The following is a 20074-nucleotide window of genomic DNA, read 5'->3' as shown; positions in this document are numbered from 1 at the left end:
GAGGTATATTCGCTAAACCAGGCGTTTGCGGGTGAGTCTCTCCTTTTATCTCGCAGGCTTCGTTATTTGTCAGTTTCCAAGTTGGATGCCTCGAGACCCCGGTGCGGCGGATGATTTTCACTTTTCTGGGTAAAACCAGCAGTAGAGCTACAAGCTTTCATGTCCTCGCCTGATGTGTTTTATTTCATTTTTTTCAGAGACGTTTTGGGATGAAAAGTGGCTGAGAAGCTAAACATCATGGAAGACAAAAGATGCAGAGCACGGGTACAGGGAGCTTGGGCAGGAACCGCCAAACCTGCCCCCCGGCAAGGTAGGTTAGTGTAAGGAGTAACTGCCCTACATGATGCTTATCATCTACACAGAGCATCATGATTCTGTAATAACATATCTATACATTCTATAACAGGACATATATATATATATATATATATAATTACACGTACATGAGCATGGCCCTTTTAACACGGATAGACATGTTGGCATGTATATTCCATGTGGAAATTAAAAGAATGAGTTGTAAAATAGGAGTAGCTGCAAAAGAAATGAAGTAGTAGCACCAAAAACCTTTGTCGATACCGGAGAGGGGGACTATGTGGGGTAAGTGCGTATAACACGGGTAGCATCGTTATTCACGCTGCTGCCCAGCTGCAAGATTCAAATGCATTAAAGGGACAGTCGCCAGCAAAGGATCGATAGTCAAGTAGTTTGGATGCACTTTAATATTAATTCCTCCACATGTATAAAAAAATAAATAAAAGATAAGGCTGCTGCTCAGTGACCCTTTAATGATCCTGTTTGCTCAGTGCCAACTGGCTGCTTAAAGTGGCCAATCAGAGGCAGGGAATTGTTGAGTTCAGTAAGAACACTTTCTGAATATATATATACATACATATATATATATATATATATATATATACAGGCCTGGACTGGCCATCGGGCAAACCGGGCGTTTGCCCGGTGGGCCGGGCTGGATTGACTTAGGGGCTGATGGAGCTGCAGCTCCAGGCCCCTACCTTAAAATAGGCCCAGTCAGGGCCGCATTAACGCAGGGCATAAGGGGCACCTGCCCCTTAAGCCTGCCGCAACTGCGACCGGGTCCGCCACTCTAAGGGGTCGGGAAGCCCCCACCAGGGCCGGCCTTACGGGTGTGCGGCCGCACAGGGTTTAAATTAAAAAATCTGGGTTTTGTTTTTTTTTTACTTTATTTAACATCCCCCATGGAGGATGTTAAAAAAAAAACAAAAACCCCGATGTTTTAATGTAAGCCTTGTGCGGCCGCAGACCACTAAGGCCGGCCCTGGTGGGGGCTTCCCGGCCCCTTAGAGTGGCGGACCCGGTCGCAGTTGCGGCGGGCTTAAGGGGCAGGTGCCCCTTATGCCCTGCGTTAATGCGGCCGTAGAAGCCGCATAGGGCCCAGTCCTGCCGCGGGCCCGGCCGCAGTTGCTGCTTGCTCCGGCAACAAGGTAAGTAGGGTGAGGGAGGGGGGTGCAGTGAGAAGGGGCAGAGGGGGGTTAGATAGTGAGAAATGGGGAGAGGGGATAGATAGTGAGAGGGGGTACATAGTGAAAAGGGGGAACATAGTGAGAAGGGGCAGATAAGATGGGGAGAGGGGGTAGTGTGAATGCTTATGAGAATGAATGAATAAATGTGTGGATGAGTTGTGTGAATGCGTATGACAATTAATGAATTCATGTGTGGATGAATTGCTTGAATGATTTGTGAGACTGCATTAATGAATGTGTTAATGATTTGTGTGAATGAGTAAATGCAAAGATGGTACATGAAGGGTGGGCTTTAACAATAAATAAATAAATAAATATGGGCTGCTCGGGCTTAAATGCCCGGGCCTATATTTTGTCCCAGTCCGGGCCTGTATATATATATATATATCTATATATCTCAAAGCCTATAATATTTTTGTGTCACTGAAGCAAACTTGATACTTTGCTTATGCTGCTAGATTAAGCTCAGTATTATCGGGTACTACATATAACGGCCTCTAGGGGCAGCATAATACACAGAAAAGAAACAATAACTAAGTATTGACTTTATACATTTTATTGGCATTTAGTGAGTGTTGCTCGTGTTAGTTGATTTGAATTATTAAACGGCATCACCTTAAAACACTCCAGGCCTGTGGTAGCTGAGCCCCCCTTTAAATGATTGTTTGCATTTGTCTCTTTTGTATGCCTTTTTATTTGTGGAGCTCAATTGGACACCAGCCTGTTTGTGTTAAAGGAGCAGAGTATCAAGGGCTTTAACGCAACCACGGAAAATGCAATCCCAATAAGAATTATGTGGACACCTTGATGTATGTATGCGTCCTGTTCCCTTTTTTTCCTGTCTCCCACTTTCATTATTTTTACTCCATTCTGATAATAATCGTAGCGCTTCAAGCCAGCAACCTCAAAGCAAAACCCCCGCCATGGGCCAGCGAGTCTCCGACAGAGAAGCTTTTTGTCTATAAAGAGCCTTCAGAGGTAAAGTTATACAGTTTCATTCAACCTGCCTCCCGCCTTGACCTATGTTGTCTAAAGGAATGTTTTTTTTTCTCTAGGTGATTCGCAAAGCCCCCGAACCAAGAGTCATTGAGTGAGTATTCCCGGAAAGAGTCACCTTCGCCCCTTTCCTCGTAGATGGATGAGCGGTTGTATAGATTGATAAAAAGAACTTTCCCAAAGCAGACATCGGTTTTATTCCTTGTTTCGACAGATCGCCTGGCACCCATGAGATCAGCGTATCTCCGGCTGGAGTGTCCAGGTAAGACGCATAGACCCACACGTGTCTTAGAGCAGACATGTACAGTGTCTTGCTTTTTCTTAGGTGCTGAGAGTTTCAGTGCCTTGGAAATCTTATTGTTTGGGATGTCATTAAGATGTCCACCCAGGCAACAAGAGACTAAACTTTGTTTTTATAGAATGTTTTACATTACTGTAATATGGATCTTCTTTTGCAACATTAAAAGCAGAATGTGAAGGTTTGTACAAGGTCAACTCAAAAGGACACCCCCTGGTCTTAGGCTGCCCCTGATCAACAAATGCATGTAAAGTTACGTTACAAAACTTTAATAAAGTGCTTACTTTCAGGAGCAACCATAGCTCAGTGATGAGATGATTCACTAACCCTAACCCGATCATTGGCAAAGAAGTGTTCCCAGTGAAATCAGAAACCTTCTGTAGAATCCCCCTCCATGACACCCCAAAAATGTATGCATTGTGTGCATAGAATGTCTTGTGTGTCCTTTTCATTTTTCATAGCATGATATAAACCAAAATTGCATGAGCTTTTTTTTTTATGAGGTGAAGAATAATCCACCCTCACATCCTCTTTTAGACTTAGACTGTTCCCCTCGTTCATCGACCCCAAAGAGGCAGACTGGATGTTTGAACAGTTACATCGAGAAATCCCCTGGCGTCAGAAGACCAACATAGGACCAGGTGATTGGACACCGAGCTGCTCTACTGTTAGATTGTCAATAGATGGCGACGTCTACCTTATTGTAGCATCCGTCACCTAAATGCTGACAGGCTTCTCCGATAATTAATTAAAATTAAACCCCAATGAACACGCCAAAAAATGGGGTGTATTATGTAGCTATAAAGTGCAGAACAACAGACCGACATCAAAATCCCCTCGATTTGGTGATATTACAAAACTAAACATAGAAGACTTGGAGCCTGGAGCAGCGATGGCCAAGAATAGGTCCCACAGGACGCTGAAATTGTATTAAACTTGAAATTGCATAAACTTTGCTCTGATTGGTTCAGGGAGCTGATTAACCGGTTGTTGTCATACATTTGGTTTTGACAGATGGACATTACCAGGAGCCGCGGCTCACCTGCTGGTATGGGGAGATACCTTACACCTACTCCCGATCTACAATGCAAGCCAATCCTCATGTGAGCATCTCATTGATTCTCGACCCTCAACTTTACTAATTTATTTGGGTCATTCTTATCGCTGTCTACCTGTCAGTTTGTTGCTCATCCCGTCCCTTTGCTTTTTGACCTCATCCTACTGTTATTTTTTTTTTTTTTAATCTTCAGTGGCATCCTCTGCTGACCATGCTGAAAGACCGCATTGAGGAGGTGACCGGCTACACCTTCAACTCTTTGCTCTGCAACTTATACAGACATGATAAAGACAGCATCGATTGGCACAGCGACGATGAACCAGCCCTGGGCAGGAATCCAGTCATTGCCTCTCTCAGCCTGGGGGAAACCCGTACTTTCCAGATGAGAAGAAAGCCATCGCAGGTACGTAAGTTCTAGGTAATTAGAACCAGGACGGGAGAGACCTAGACAATAGTATGTAGACCACCCTACATACTATCTTAATGGCAGAGGAACATCTGCAGTATCATATGCTCCAGTGTCTGATCCTAGTGTTCTTAAATTTGGCCATCTCAGAACCTCATCCATGCAGGTCTTCCTCCTCACCTAGTTTTATTACTTTGGAAGTACATCTCACTTTGTAAAAACAAAAAGGTGCCTTTATAAACCTACGGTGAATGCCTCTGCTTAGCTGACTAACACGCTAGACACCTTTACTCCCCTTTAGAGTCATACATGGGATTAAATACTCATGTACAGACACGATGCTACCCTATCCATCCGCATTAAATGTGGCTGGATAGAGTTTATACACAAAGTTTGGGGTCACAGGAGTGATGGGAGTGATAAATGGCCATTGGAACACAGTAGTGATGGGAGTGATAAAGGGCCATTGGAACACAGGAGTGATTAGGGGCCATTCAAAATCACCCGTTTCCAGCTATAATAGTCATTTACAACATTAACCCCGTCTGCGCTGGATTTCTGATCCAATTCATGTTATTTTAAAGGACAAAATGTGACCCCAAACATTTAAGCGATGTAAACTTTTCTCATAGAAGAATCCCAGCAATTCCCGATAATGATGTAGTCTATAGGACCAGAGCGTCTGCGCTTAGATAATCCCGCATTAAGTTGTCAGGTTCTCAGAGAATGAAAAGTTTTTTTTGGCAGGTTCTGTAACTTTTCTGTGCACGACGTGTTATTCTCAGCGATTTGTGTCCGCTCGTCATTCTCGCCCCGCTCGTTATCGGGTACACAGCTGCTGTTATGTAAAACATATTATGCAAGATGAGTGCGAATCCCCCACACTGAGTGGTGCGGCTCCTCGCACCTCTCCAGAGCTTTAATGCCGCTGCGGAATATAAATGGGACTCGCTGTGGGAGGGATAAATGCCGCAGATACACGCAGCCTGCGCTGAAGCCAAAACTTTTACCTCCTACACGGCAAGAGACATTCAGCTTCAGGATATCTACGTAGCGTGGGGGTCTCTTCCCGGAGGCGGTGAGCTGCTGCAGTGTAATGAATTGTAAAAATGAATGTATATGTGTCCAACTGATTTAACTATTCATTATACAGGGCTCCCTGGGGTCGGCCCCTCTTAATATACAATGTAGTCAAGGTATTCACCTGTCCTCGTGAAAATGCTTGTTAGTGAATATGTGTGCCTTTCCAAAAACCCTGTAATATTGAAATTATATATGCTGTCATTGTTTGCATGGCGTCACATCACAATTTACTGAGAGGGTGGTAGATAAGTGGAACAGCCTCCCAGCAGAAGTGGTAGAGGGCAATACAGTGAGGGCATTACGGCTCCTGAATCTAAGACGAGACTAACGACTGATTAAGATTTGAGTCTTTACAGTGGGAGAAACGGGCGAGTAGACGGGGGCCGATGTTGTACTTTGGTGTCTATATGACACGGTGTTAAGTTTGTCGGTGGCTTTGTTGTGGAAAATATCCAACTTTTACCATCACGTGAAGCTTGTTCTGTAGCCATTGCTCTTACCTAAGTCTTAAAGCTGGTTGTCATCCCGCAGGAAGAGAAGGGAGACTACACGTATGTAGAACGTGTGCATGTACCACTGGATCATGGGACCTTGTTGCTCATGGAAGGAGCAACGCAAGAAGACTGGCAGGTGAAGCTCACAAAGGTTCTTTCTAGGGCTGCAACTAACGATTATTTTCATAATCGATTAGTTGGCCGATTATTTTTTCGATTAATCGATTAATCGGGTAAAAAAAAACAATATGCAAATTTTTCGTTTATTTAAAATAAAAACGTATAATTTACAATGGCATTTCACGATTCGCCTTCTTATTTTACTGACATAATTAAAGCTATATTTTAACAAGAACTCAAAAAATACCAAAAAAAGCTTTACTAGTAAATATTCATGTAAACTATTTTTGCCCAGTTATGCACATCTCACCCCCAGCTTGCCTCTCTGTCCCAGAAATGCATATCAGGAGGGGTATAAGGCATATCAGGGGACAGAGTGGCATATAGGAGGTATAAGGGGATACCTTCTATATGCCACTCTGTCCCCTGATATGCATTATACCCCTCCTGATATGCCTTATAGCCCCCTATATGCCACTGATATGCCACTTTGTCCCCTAATATGCCACTGTGCCCCCTGATATGCCTTATAGCCCCATATATGCCACTGTGCCTTCCTGATATGCCTTATAGCCCCCTATATGCCTTTACCCTTGATATGCCACCATGCCCCGATATGCCTTTTGCCCCTATATGCCACTGAGATGCCACTGTGCCCCATGATATGCCTTATAGCGCCTTCATGCCACTGTCCCCCCTGATATGCCTTATAGCCCCTTTATGCCACTGTCCCCCCTGATACACCTTATAGCCCCTTTATGCCACTGTCCCCCCTGATACACTTTATAGCCCCTTTATGCCACTGTCCCCCCTGATACGCCTTATAGCCCCTTTATGCCACTGTGCCCCCTGATATGCCCCCCCGATATAAGAAAAACTGACATCACTAAAATTGTTTTTTTATATTTATATTTATTAAATATAGACCAAAAAAATACACAATACAATATAAATATAAGGACAATAAATCAAATATTATAGACATAAAAAAAACCCACAAATGCACATAATTAATAGATCCTGCAAAAATTCTACCTGCCCCACCAGGGGTTAATATATCAACAGAAGAAACACAGGGCAAATGAGCATAAAAATAAAGATAATACTTACCCAGTGCTGCTTACTTGTCCTGTTTTTCTTCTGTTGATATATTAACCCCTGGTGGGGCAGGTGGAAGTGGCAGCGAGATGAAGTAGCGAGGTTGCGCACATCGCGCACTAAAATCCAAATCCCCAGCAGGCGCTGCAGCGGGACCTGGATCCTCTCCGGCAGCCGGTAGGGGTCTGTGTGATGCGCGCAGACAGCCGCTTCTCCCCTCCGCTTCCGTTGGGGCTTCCATGATGGAAGCCGCACTGAAAGGTCACGTGACGCCGGGTTCAGTAATAGAAGCCCCGGCAGAAGTGGAGGGGAGAAGCGGAAGGGGAGAAGCGGAGGATGTCTGCGCGTTTTGCACAGACCCTCACCGGGTGGCAGAGAGGATCCAGGTCTCCTGCAGCTTTGCGGGGGGTCTGGATTCTACAGTTATAATCCGATCTCTATTTGAGATCGGATTATAGAAGGACGGGAGTTTTTCAGAGCGTTTGCTCTGAAAAACATAATTTTATAAATCGATAAAAATCGATTCAACTAATCGATTATGAAAATCGTTGACAACGATTTTCATAATCGATTATTATCGATTTTATCGATTCGTTGTTGCAGCCCTAGTTCTTTCTCAACAGTCAACCATCCTTGTGTCCCGAGAGCGACTAATTAAGCTTCTTCTGCTTCTCCACAGCATCGCGTGCCGAAGGAGTATCACGACCGCCAACCTCGGATAAACCTCACCTTTCGCACTATGCGTCCCGAAACGTCCGTCCAGAACTAACAGGCTGAGGGGAGCTGGAGGGACTTCTCGGAGACCGTTGTGACCCTCGGCTGGATAGAGTCCCACTTACATCTAGTGGTCTTGTTACGGCAGAAGGGGGCCGCTACTTAATTTATGTCTACACCTGTTTGGAAATAAGTCGTCGCCGGAAGATTACCGATCGCGAGACTGGAAACCGTTACTCTAAAACCCTTTATGTACGTTTTCAGTTAATATTTTATTTTGCTAAATTATAAAAACAACCTTTGTTTAAAAAGAAAAATTCTGATTAAAAAAATGTGTAAAAAGTTTGTAAAGTTACTTGTTAAAGTCAAATTAATTATTAGTGACTATTATTTATGTTTATGTTCTTCTGAATAAGAGGATAAATGATCAAATAAAAAAAAAAAAGCCACTCGTTCGAAGCTCGTACTTACTGATAAGACCGCAGACCTAAAATAGGATTTTTTTTCCCTTCCGGTTCTTCGCACCTGCTGTTCTACCGATAAATGAGGTTTATTTTTTTTCATTCTTATGTAACCGTGCGTGTGTGTGGGCTGCCAGAGATGGTCCGTGGCTCTCCATAGCAACCTGCCTGGAAGACCGCTCTGTATATAGAGGCAGATTACAGGGTGTCTCGAAAAATCCTTTTACCGTCACCGCTAACACCCTGCTTATTACAGGAATAGACCGCAGCGGCTTAAATCCGATGGAACTCGTCCTAGTTTTTATAACACGTTGAAAAGCAACATGTTACGCATGTTTTTACTCCTTAATAACCAAAGGGAAGACTTCTGTACCGAGAAAGGCTACTCTTAGTAAAGAGATATATATATATTATATTGTATATATTGGGGGTGGCTTCCTGGCACTGCTCTGCAGATACTGTGTGTTGTGAAAACTAATACCGTATCTTAAAATAACAAGCGATCAGTTAGGGCTTCGGTCTGCGGCCGGTGTTTACAAGGCAGCTGCCCTGCATAGGTGTAAAGAAGAACAGGAGTCGCCCCCAGCAGGGACCATTCATTCTCGCTTTCCTTCGGGGGCAAATGTGAGCAAGTGGGACAAGAATTTGATTAGCTGAAGAGCTCGTCATGTGTTCGGGGCACGCTGTGTTACCCGGTGTGAATAAAGGCTTGCACCTCCCGGGCAAGGTGGGCGCAAGGAGCCGGGATAAAGCGCAAGCCTCGTGACTCCGGTTGCAACATTCTGTGATCTCTCCAGGTGCCTTGACTGGTTGATGTCCCAGTGGATGGTGGCAATGGAACTAAGACCTAGTCTATGATCAGCAGTCTGTGTGAATCTATCCATTAAGCCCCCGTTTTGTATATATCAGTCTATGACCCCAGTGTTATCAGTCCCAGTATTGGCAAATGTGAATTTGGTAGAATTCCTTGGTACCCCCAACCTTATTGTGTTCACATTAAAGTGCGTGGAGAGCTGCAGCGACTGGCTGTACTGAAAAGGGATTTGAACCTAGTAATTTTGGTTAAATATTAATATTCCAATGATGTATCTGGGGTTTGTGAAGTTCCGCTTTTACACAGCCCATTTAGTTCCATGATTAGTACATTAAGGACAAATATGCAACTTTAAATCAAACCAATGGAGTTTCTCCACTATTGTCCTTCTAAAATAGTGAGCATACAATAAACATGAATTTGTTAAACCTAGACATAATAATAATAATAAAAAGCACAATTTTGATACAATTTTACATGTCCCTCTTACAGTTGATCCTCAAGAGGAGTTACAAAGAACTAATTGTATCCATACTCTGGTTGTGTCATTGTTAATGTATCTCCTGAATAATAAACCTTATCTGTCAGTAAAGCCATTGGAGAGACATCAGCGCCTGTCAGGATTGGAAACATTGGATCTTTACAGTGAGATCCATCAATCAGGTTAATAGTATCTTATTTTAGAATTTTCATGAACACCTTTACTGGATTAGCTCTTAGTTCTGGATCAGGACCCCATGCATCTCAGTCCAGGAAGCCCCCAAACCCCTCTGCAGGGTTCCCCCCCATTCCCAGCCACCTCCAGATATGTGTCACAGCACGACGTCACCGGATGGCAGTCTTTACAAGGAGCTGAGTGTCATCAGAGCTGCTGGAGTGTGGGAGGAGGAATTGCTATAAAGCAGAGGTAGACACAGGCATTGCCAGCTTCAGAGAGGCAGAAGAAGAGAACAGATACCCCACTCTCCAGTGTCTGGATCAGAAAGCAATCTTCTGTCCCCCACCCGAAATTATCTTCATTTTCTTTTCTTTGGAAAGCATCATTTTTGCTCTCATTATGTCAGGAAACCAGGGTGAGGACCATCTGTGCAGCTATGAGGAAGCCATGAGCCAGGGAGCCTTCTTCTATGAAGGAATGTCTCAACCCTCTGCTACCAGTGGACCCCAAAAGAGGACCAGGCTGAACAGACTCAGGATCCAGCCCCTCTCCTTTGAGGAGATCAGAGAGGTGGAAGAGGAAGGGGTTTCTCCCAGTGAAGAAGAGAAGGCAAGGAAAACCTATCTCCAGTCTCTGGAGTCACTCAGGAGAGGGTCCCACCATCTCCACAGCCGTAGGGACAGACTGAACAGCTACAGCAGACTCAGCCTGGACTCCAGTGACTCAGATACATCATTGTAACACCACCTGAGGTGGCCTGGGGTCAGCTGTGGTCACCACATTCATACCCTGAAAGAACTAAAGGATCTAGTGATGGGTACTACTTGAACACCCAACACCTGCAAGCACCTCCAGTAGAGGACGTTGGCTCTGAAGAACGGTGTGTGGATTTATTCAACTCTGGGATCAGTCTGGATCCAACTTACAAGGTGGAATGTTTACAGCAAAAAATGCATTTTCTAGAAACAAAATATTATATTTTTGCATATTCTGGGGTGAACCAGGTACTTAACTTGCAGTGCTAGTGTTTTATTTTGTTGATGTGATGAAAGCCATATTAATGAATATATTTTAAGAATGATATTGTGCAGATTACAAGCTATATACAATGTACTTTTGTTTTTATAATAAAACTATCTGATTAAATAACACCCCATGTGTCTGTTTCCTCCTTAAAATGGTATTTTCTGTGTGGTTGACATGGATTGAAAGTAAGTTTTTCATAATTTGAGTTGCATAACATGCCAGTTGGAAGCTGCATTAGACTCTGAGCCATCAGATCACTGGTTTAAGCCTTGTCAGCAAGCATTCTTAATAGCATCATAGTGGGATTAGGATTTAAAAAAGGCAGACTATGTATTAGGGCAATTATCATAACACTGAGTCTTGTTACCCCTGCTTCCTGGCCAGACTGTGACTATTACCTACCGGTGGGGGGTAAAAATATTCTTAAAACATCATTCAGCCTCTCTTGTCTCCAACTTGCTGAAAACAGACAAAAACTAGCCTCCTAACAAAAAGAGATTTTGGGCCAGCAATACACATGTTTACAGTTATTATCAATCATTTTTTTTAATAATAAAAAATATTTATTTTTAATAATATTTTTATATTTTTAATAATATTCTCTTAATCTCCCCCAATGATGCTGGGAAGGCAATTTAAAAGAACTTGATTGTTATCAAAGGCTTTGTGTATAATTCCATCAGTTCTTTCTACAAGAGCTGGACCACATTCATCACACATATATTATTATTATTATTGTTATTATTATTGTTAATTATTATTATTTGTTTTATAAATAAAAGTTTGTGTGTTATAGACCTCCACTGATTCTAAGACATTATGCATTGGTTCTTGATGCTGATACATATACTGCACATGGTATAGTTCAGCACCATGGAGAGCTCAATTAGCCTTTATCATCTGATTAAAGGGGTACATCCTTAATTCTCTGCATAGCTTAATATCTGCCATAAACCCTAATGGTCTCATCATATGAATACAGATCCATGGGGGTCTCCATTCTTGCAACAGATCCTATGATCACTTGAGGAGATCCTAAAAAGCTTACAATATTGCTGAGTGTTCCAAGATCAACTGATTGGATCATCAGATGTCCAGCATTAACAATATCTAGATGCTAAACCCGTGGCCTGTTGGGCATGATGGGCACTATAGTCCACTCTTGTGGGTATTTTAGCAAATAGAATACCTATATGTAATTATATTACCAGTCAGTAAATCATGCGGATCAGGTTGTTGAGTTGATCTTAGAATTTTTTCAGCCATTCTGCGTCATTCTATCACCTATAAAAACAAGAGTTCTTAGATGGCAGATCTGGTAATTCTGGAAAAGGGCAAATTCCGAGCTGTGGGAGTGTAGACGGTGGGATCAGGTTTATAACAAAGCCCCATAAGTCTGAAATCCAATTAGTTGGTGACTAAGATACAGCCCGAACAGTCTATACACTTAATATGATTGTTTAATCCAAGAAGGCCAGGTCTATAGGCAAACAGGGAAAAGAAAAAATGTCGGTGCGCTAAGCTAGTCTCAGGCTCAAATAATACAAATGTATAATATGAGGCCTACCAAACAGTGTGAGCATGCTGCAAATACAGTGTGTTGGCTGTACAATGTATACAAAAAACAAAATACTGTCTGCGCTTCTCACCCTAATAAAGTTGGCAACAAATATATAAACATAATATAAATGAGAGGTTTTGGTTATATGAATTGGCCAAAGCATAATTAAGCTCACCCGCCACGTCAAGGCACACTCTCAATAGGGTGAGAACCTACTCTCACCTCCTACATAGTGGGCACACAAAGCAGTGTATACTGCTACCAAAACCTTATTAATGTGTTGGGGGAGGTGCAATTAAACCTCCTCCCATTTAACCCCTGGACAGCAAGCTGCAACCAGACTGATGAGGAGCCAACAACCTCAAATATGTGCAAACAGGGAAAAGAAAAAATGTCGGTGCGCTAAGCTAGTCACAGGCTCAAATAATACAAATGTATAATATGAGGCCTACCAAACAGTGTGAGCCGCTGCAAATACAGTGTGTTGGCTGTACAATGTATACAAAAAACAAAATACAGGTCTATAGGCAATCAAGGGCTTGTTTTGGGTTGGTTTACACACTTTTGATTTATATTTTAATTTTTCAGCCACTCTCTTTCAAAAGGCTTAAAAACCTTAAATGTAAAAGGCGGTATTGGGACAAATACGGGTTTCAACTTGTGGTATCCACTAAAAATAAGACCAGACCCATCTGATAAAGCTCACTTTTCCCCCCAAAAACCTGAAAGTTTGAAACTTGGAAAAAAAAATCTTTCTTTCATACATTTGGTTGTGTTTAGTGTAGCTATAGATGCTCATGTTTTGAAAGGACACCACAGGGTACGGTTCCAGGTTTTGAGGAACTTCTAGAATGCTTTTTTAGTGTTTGATTTTCATATTTATTTACTTAAATATATATTCCGAGGCTTCTATAAATTCAGCTTTCATTGTCTTCAGGATTTGTAGAAAACTACATGTTTATAGGGTCTCCCTTGATACACTTTACTTTGGTGCTTAAAGACCATGTATGATGCGGATCTCCTTTCCTACAGGGCTATTCCTAGATATGTATAGGACGTAGGCAGTTTCTTCTATATGTTCACTATTCTAGATGCACCCTTTTGTTAAGGGACCTTCAAGGAAGACTAGAACACTCAAGTAAGCTCTAGAAATAGATTTATTTGGACACATTCATGTCTTATAAACAATAATCTTGTTACAAATGATATAAAAAGGACTTCGTGTAAAAATAGCGAGATATCTAAAATTTATACAATCACAGATCATAGAAAGATACAAAATCTAAAAAAAGAACCAAAAATTAGACAATAGGCATTGAAAAAAAAAATAACCATTTAAAGGGATCTGCAGTTTCTATGTGGATTTGATCTATGGGGCCATCTGATTCATGAAGATATTTCTTGGGAATCTTGGAGAACAATTATGATGATACTTAAACACTCCTGTCCTATACTGAGACAGGTCAATGTGTCATCTGTGGACATGTTCCTAACCCAGATTATCCAGAAGAATACAGGAAAAAGTATTGAAACAATATTACAGTCTTTATTATAGGTGTTCAGCACTGTTTCTCCAGCTCTCAAAAACTTACATGCTTCCAAGACCTCACAATATACAGTAAGTTGATGTTTCCAAGACCTCACAGGGATGTATCTGAGTCACTGGAGTCCAGGCTGAGTCTGTAGCTGTTCAGTCTGGCCCTACGGCTGTGGAGATGGTGGGACCCTCTCCTGAGTGACTCCAGAGACCTGAGATAGTTTTTTCTTGCCTTCTCTTCTTCACTGGGAGAAACCCCTTCCTCCTCCACCTCTCGGATCTCCCCAAAGGAGAGGGGCTGGATCCTGAGTCTGTTCAGCCTGGTCCTCTTGTGGGGTCCACTGGCAACAGAGGGTTGAGACATTCCTTCATAGAAGAAGGCTCCCTGGCTCATGGCTTCCTCATAGCTGCACAGATGGTCCTCACCCTGGTTTCCTGACATAGCAAAGAGTTAATGAAGAAGATGCTGTGCTGGCTGGAGAAGATGAGACTAATACTAGGGGCAGGATGGTGGTGGAAGGTAAAGGTAAGTGCAGGCTTTGGAGTCTGGATAAAATGGATAAAACAGAGTCCCTTTAGAGATCAGTATTTGGAGACTGGATCCCTTTATATTGCAGGCTTTGGAGGCTCTGTAGTTTTTTAGTGCAGACTTTGAAGCCTGGATCCCTTTATATTGAAGTATTTGGAGGCTGGATCCCTTTATGTTGAAGTCTTTGGAGGCTGGATCCCTTTATGTTGAAGTCTTTGGAGGCTGGATCCCTTTATGTTGAAGTCTTTGGAGGCTGGATCCCTTTATATTGCAGTGTTTGGAGGCTGGATCCCTTTATATTGCAGTGTTTGGAGGCTGGATCCCTTTATGTTGAAGTCTTTGGAGGCTGGATCCCTTTATGTTGAAGTCTTTGGAGGTACTGGAGGAAGCTGGAGATAATTCTGCTCTCTGATGCTCAGAGTTTATTTTCTCTCCCTTGAAGTCCAGAACCAGCTTCTCCTGGAGTCAGGTGCTGTCAGGTCTGAAGCTACTCCTGCTCTCAGCTTTATATCTTCATGTCCCCCCCCCCCCCCCACCAGCAGCTGTGATGACTCTCAGCTCCTTGTAAAGGCAGCCATCCGGTGACGTTGTGCTGTGACACACAGGAGGTGGGGGTAGGGGCATCCTGCCAAACACATAAGGAGATTTTATTATTGGGGTGATTATCACCCCCCTCAATCAGGAGTAGGCAGCCTCAGGATGCCCATCTGTCTCTTCTAGATACCCAAACCACTCAGCCCTCTGCTTCCTCACTAACTCTAGATGTGAACAGAACCAGGAAGCATGCATTGCAGAACTCCCATGACCCTCAGCCAACCAAGTAACCCGTATAAAATATAATATATATTCTTAAAATAACTTAATTATTTTGATACATCTTTGAAAAGTTATCAAAATAAGGCTCAGGTGAGCTTCTCTTTTGCTTTTCAGGACAGTATTTAGAGTTCTGCCCTTTGATTGAGATTAATAAGAGGTTCTAGAGTAGTCATAGAACCTGTGACCCTGATAACCCTCTTCTCCTTCTAGAAAGTTCGAATTCACTCCATAAAAAGCATAAAAAATACCAGGAAAGACTGAGAGATCTCAATATATCCAGCTTGGGGGAGAGAAGAGAGAGAAGGGATGGGAGACATTTAAATACACAAAGAGATTTGACAAAGAACAGGAGGGGAGTTTATTTCAAAGGAGGAGAAAAGTTACAACGAGAGCCCGGAATCTAACACCAGAGGGTCGGAGACTGAGATGGAATGGAAGGAATTTTTACTTTACTGGTAGAGAGGTAGATAAATGGAACAGCCTCCCAGCAGATGTGGTAGAGGGTAATACAGCGAGGGTATTAAACATGCATGGGATAGGCATACGGCTCCTGATTCTAAGACGAGACTAACGACTGATTAAGGTTTAAGTCTTTACAGCAGGAGAAACGGGCGAATAGACGAGGGCCGAATGGGGCCGACCTGCCGGCAGGTACTATGTTTTTCATCTCGGTCTGGTATCTGGTCCTCATCTTGTTACATAAGGATGACCAGGACATGGCGGGGAATCATTATGTATTATTTGGAGTATCTAACGCGACTCATGTGGACAGACACTATGTTATTCATTTTCTGTTGTGTTTTGGGGTTTTTGTGGATAAATCTGGAAGGAAAACTGACGTTTCTTTGGGAATGTGGGGCTTAAAGCCTGCAGAGGGAGCCTCGTCCATGGGATTTGCTTCTCATGTGGATTTTACTAATCGGATAATAATTTGTCCAAAGAACACCAAACATATTCACCCTCTAAAATAATAATAATAAATGATAATAATAATAATACAATAATAATAATAAAATAATAATGATAATTTACATGTAGAAATAAAACTGGGTTTTTTTAATTTAAAGACCATAAAGTTTGTGGGATAAATATAGGGGGTAACAGGTGTTGTGGGGTAAAAGATTAATCAGGGAAGGACTCATGGGAGTTGTAGTTGTAGCAGGGGTGCTTTAAGTGATGCACATCCCGGGTGAAGGTCGTTTTTTTGGCATGTGGCCCCTGGGACAGTTGATCTAGGGATCTCAACACCTCTGTGTTCAATAATTCAATGGGGGGATCTTGAGATCTGTCCCCTGAAGCTTTGGGGAGTGAGGGGTTCAGGTGCCATTGGGATTCTAGATGAACTTGGAAAGTTGACTTTTGACTGGAGGCCAAGCAGGTGGTCAGAACGCATCACCTTAAGATGTTCCAGTACCTAGTGAAGTATTGAAGACAGGACTCTGAGGTCCACCTCTCAGATGCCTCTTACCTAGTAGCGTACTGAAGACAGGACTCAGGGGTCCACCTCTCAGATGCCGCTCGGTTTCTGTGCCAAGAAGCGGAGTTTATACTTCGTCTTGTGATTAGTCGGAGACGTAAATATTTTCTCTACCGGTCATGGGGCAACTAAGGAGCCTCAGACATGTTTAATACAGAATAGTAAATAGACCAGAGACAGGTATTCTACAGGGGGGGGGGGGTAAAAAAACATTCCAGTATTGGGAAATACAGTAGTAGATTGTAAGCTCACAGGATCAGGGCCCTCTTCTCCTTGTATGGAGCTCTATAAATAAAATGTAATATAGTAGCGTATATTCGGTATACCTTATTACGGATCCTCTACATCGTGTATATTGTATATAGAATTGCCCCTCCTCTAACTTGCCCTTGCTGCAGGGGTAGATAAAGTCTCTGTGCCAAGGTTGGTGGCGTCCCCTGCCTTGCAGAATGTTGCCCCGAGCCTAAGGAAAGAGTTAATTTTAATTTAAGATGTAATAATATCCACCTATAACGCAGGCATCATCTCCGGAGAGCTCAGGGGGTCACGAAAGGGCTTATGTACCGAACGTAGCCCCCCTCCCCAGGTCCACGAGGAGAACAGCACAGCTAATGGGCACGGGATGTTCTCCTTGGGTCCCCCCGCTGATAACGAGCGTCTGACCCCGGGGTAATTAGACTAATCCCGGACCGTCTGGAGCCGTCGGATAATCATGTGACCTGTTTTTACACCAAACCAGTAAAATGCGTTAGTTTGAGAATACAGTCCGGGGCGGAATGCATTCAGGAACATCGTATCCAGTGGCTTTAGGTCATAATGATGACCTCATTCCTGTAATAATTCTGAAACATTCTTCCTGCTGGTCCATTAATTGCCCCGGTAACATTTTGAGTTGTTACACCTAATCCTAACCATAAATGTTCCAAATGAAATGAAATATATTGTTATTCTAATCCGTTTTAAGTCATGGTAAGACGCAATGTAAGGATTTTTTTTTATTTTACTGTGATGGTAGTAGATAAGTGGAACAGCCTCCCAGCAGAAGTGGTAGAGGGTAATACAGTGAGGGGATTAAACATGCATGGGATAGACATACGGCTCCTGAATCTAAGACGAGACCAACGACTGATTAAGGTTTCAGTCTTTACAGCAGGAGAAAGCAGTGGTTGAGGGCGCTCAGGACCGGAGGTGGTGGTGGTAGTGTAGACGGGGATGGAGCACCCGGAGGATGCCCCTTCCTGATCCCTCTGGAGAAGAGCCCTGAAGTCTACAAAGTCACCCCAAAGGTGGACAGCGGTGGTTTACGGGTAAAACGCGTTTGTGCCGTTACTGTATAAAATTGGATTTTATGCCTTAAAACGACTCCTAATTTTTAATCTTAAAATAACAAATCTTTTGATACTCAAAGAACACGGCTGGTCGCCCGTTTCTCCTGCTGTAACGACTCACACCTTAATCAGTCGTTGGTCTCGTCTTAGATTCAGGAGCCGTATGTCTATCCCATGCGTGTTTAATACCCTCACTGTATTACCCTCTACCACTTCTGCTGGGAGGCTGTTCCACTTATGTACTACCCTATGAGTAAAGTAAAACTTCTTCAGAACACATCCAAGCCTCCGACCCTCTAGTTTTAGATCACGGCCTCTCTCGTTCTAACATTTCTCCCCCTTAGTTCTCGCAGACATAAAAAAACCACCATTTGCCGTCACAGAAAGCTTTGAAAATGTGTTTTATTTAAAATGTTTGAAATGAAAAAAAAAATCTTTATACAAATGTGCATTCGAGAGAAAAATGCAGATAATGGTGAAAAGTGCAAAAATAAATATATCTCTGTTTCATCGTACGTTGATTTCCTGCTTAATAAATTTAACCCTTCCCTTGCTGGATTAATCTGCCATAGTTTTTTTTTTTTCCTACTAAGCAAAAAATAAAAAAAAATAAAAGAGAACAGAAAATGAAATATTCTGCGAGTCCGGTCCTTTGCCCAAAATCCGGATGCGGAGGCCTGAGGTTATGGCGGTCCACGAACTTGCTTTTAACCCTTTGAAGTTCATCTGGTCACCTCTTTAGGTCTCAGACTTTGAGAAGCTGGCAGGTTAAACCCTTTCTGCGTGGTGCACAAAGTTGCAAGCTCTTCTGCCAACGGTGACCCTCGTTGGGTTATGATGTCCCTTCCTGTCAAACAGTTTATCAATCGCTCGTTAACCCAATGTTGCCTCAAGAGGTCTTCTGAACCCAGCACCGGTCCCACCACAGGTCAGGGGTTGCCATCAGCAGGAGAGAGGCCATTAACCCTTTGGACGTCTCAGGGGTCAGAGGGACGGTCCTCGGCCAGTCATAATGCCGAGTCCGAGTCGCTGGAGTCCAAGCTGTGTCTTAACTTGCAGCTGTTGAGTTTGTCCTTCTGGAAGCTCGTGGTGTGCGAGCTTCTCCTCAGGGACTCCAGAGACTGCAAGAAAGATTTCCTGGCTTTCTCCTCCTCGCTGGGAGACGCTCCTTCCTCCTCCACCTCCTGAATCTCATCGAAGGTGACAGGTTGGGTCTTGAACCTGCTCTGTCTCGGTCTCCTCAGCTTTCCTTTGCCCTTCAGCGGCCGGGCTTGGATGGGCTGAGGGAACTCCTCGGTGGCGCCGCTGAAGTGCGGCATGACTGCCTGGTAACTGGAGCAGATGCCCAGGGATTCCGCCTGTTTGGCTGACATAGTCATTGCAGGTACCGGCCTCCCAGATGAGACTTCTGTAATCACCGGTGTGTTCAGAACCTCTCCTACCTTCAGGTCTTGGAGGAGGGTTGGGTTCTTTCAGTAGATATTGTGTCTCTCTGGGACAGAGGGTGTTATAGAGTTGCCCCTCTGAGCCCAAACGCCCCGATGCCCCGCAGACCTCAGCGCTCCAGAGGTTGCTCGCCTCTCGCTGCTGCTTCTGCTGACTCGGGCTGGTGCTGCCTCCTCCTGACTCGTGTCTGCCCCGGCCCCTGCCTTATATCCGAGCTCCCTCCCACACAAACACCCAGCTGCTCCGATGACAACAACCTCCATGCAGAGGCCGGGGCTTCGCAGCCTCCATAGAGCGGAAAAAACCCCAGCTTTTAACTCTTTCAGTGCCGGTAGAAATCACGGTGATTTTCTGGCCCTCCTCCAGCCGGTGAGCTGGAGATCAACCTGTTGCTTGCCAGGGATTATATTGCAATGTCTCCATCAAGCACTGCCTGCCCCCCCCCACGCTCACCTGAGCGCAAGCAGTCTGTGTTGTGGTCTCTCTCTCTGTCCTTTTACCGGTGAAAGATTGAACGCACCCAGGAGGGTGTGCTTTGCCCCAAACCTTTCTCTAAAGGTGAGCTTTGGCCTGCGATACCCTCTAAAGGGGTGTCATTTGTTGCTAAAAGGGAAGGGGGTTAATGAAATAATCAGTGCAGGGATCTCTTGGGA

The 20074-nt window shown here is 43.7% G+C and overlaps 2 protein-coding genes across 2 annotated transcripts; one reads left to right on the top strand and one right to left on the bottom strand.

The window, feature by feature from the left end:
* Positions 1 to 590: 590 nt before the first annotated feature.
* Positions 591 to 7823, top strand: LOC149280168 (alpha-ketoglutarate-dependent dioxygenase alkB homolog 3-like). The gene is made up of 9 exons (XM_089500743.1): positions 591 to 597; positions 2389 to 2480; positions 2558 to 2592; positions 2713 to 2760; positions 3334 to 3437; positions 3811 to 3899; positions 4047 to 4256; positions 5874 to 5972; positions 7734 to 7823. Exons 1-9 carry the CDS (start codon positions 591 to 593, stop codon positions 7821 to 7823), a joined length of 774 nt encoding a protein of 257 aa, XP_089356869.1.
* Positions 7824 to 18982: 11159 nt separating this feature from the next.
* LOC149280167 (uncharacterized protein C11orf96-like) lies at positions 18983 to 19348 on the bottom strand. Its single transcript, XM_089500766.1, has one exon. It carries the CDS (start codon positions 19346 to 19348, stop codon positions 18983 to 18985), a length of 366 nt encoding a protein of 121 aa, XP_089356892.1.
* Positions 19349 to 20074: the final 726 nt, after the last annotated feature.

The sequence above is a fragment of the Sceloporus occidentalis genome, unplaced genomic scaffold, assembly GCF_023333645.1.
Source record: "Sceloporus occidentalis isolate IW3139 unplaced genomic scaffold, rSceOcc1.0.p SCAF_158, whole genome shotgun sequence".
Lineage (NCBI taxonomy): Eukaryota > Metazoa > Chordata > Lepidosauria > Squamata > Phrynosomatidae > Sceloporus > Sceloporus occidentalis.
Note: the sequence above shows the minus strand (reverse complement) of the source record. Positions and strands in the feature narration are given on the sequence as shown.

Coding starts and splice junctions, on each gene's coding strand:
- LOC149280168 (XM_089500743.1), top strand. Junction 2,761..3,333: donor TCTCCGGCTGGAGTGTCCAG/GTAAGACGCATA, acceptor ATCCTCTTTTAG/ACTTAGACTGTTCCCCTCGT. Junction 3,900..4,046: donor CAATGCAAGCCAATCCTCAT/GTGAGCATCTCA, acceptor TTTAATCTTCAG/TGGCATCCTCTGCTGACCAT.
- LOC149280167 (XM_089500766.1), bottom strand. CDS start 19,348: ATGTCAGCCAAACAGGCGGAATCCCTGGGCATCTGCTCCAGTTACCAG.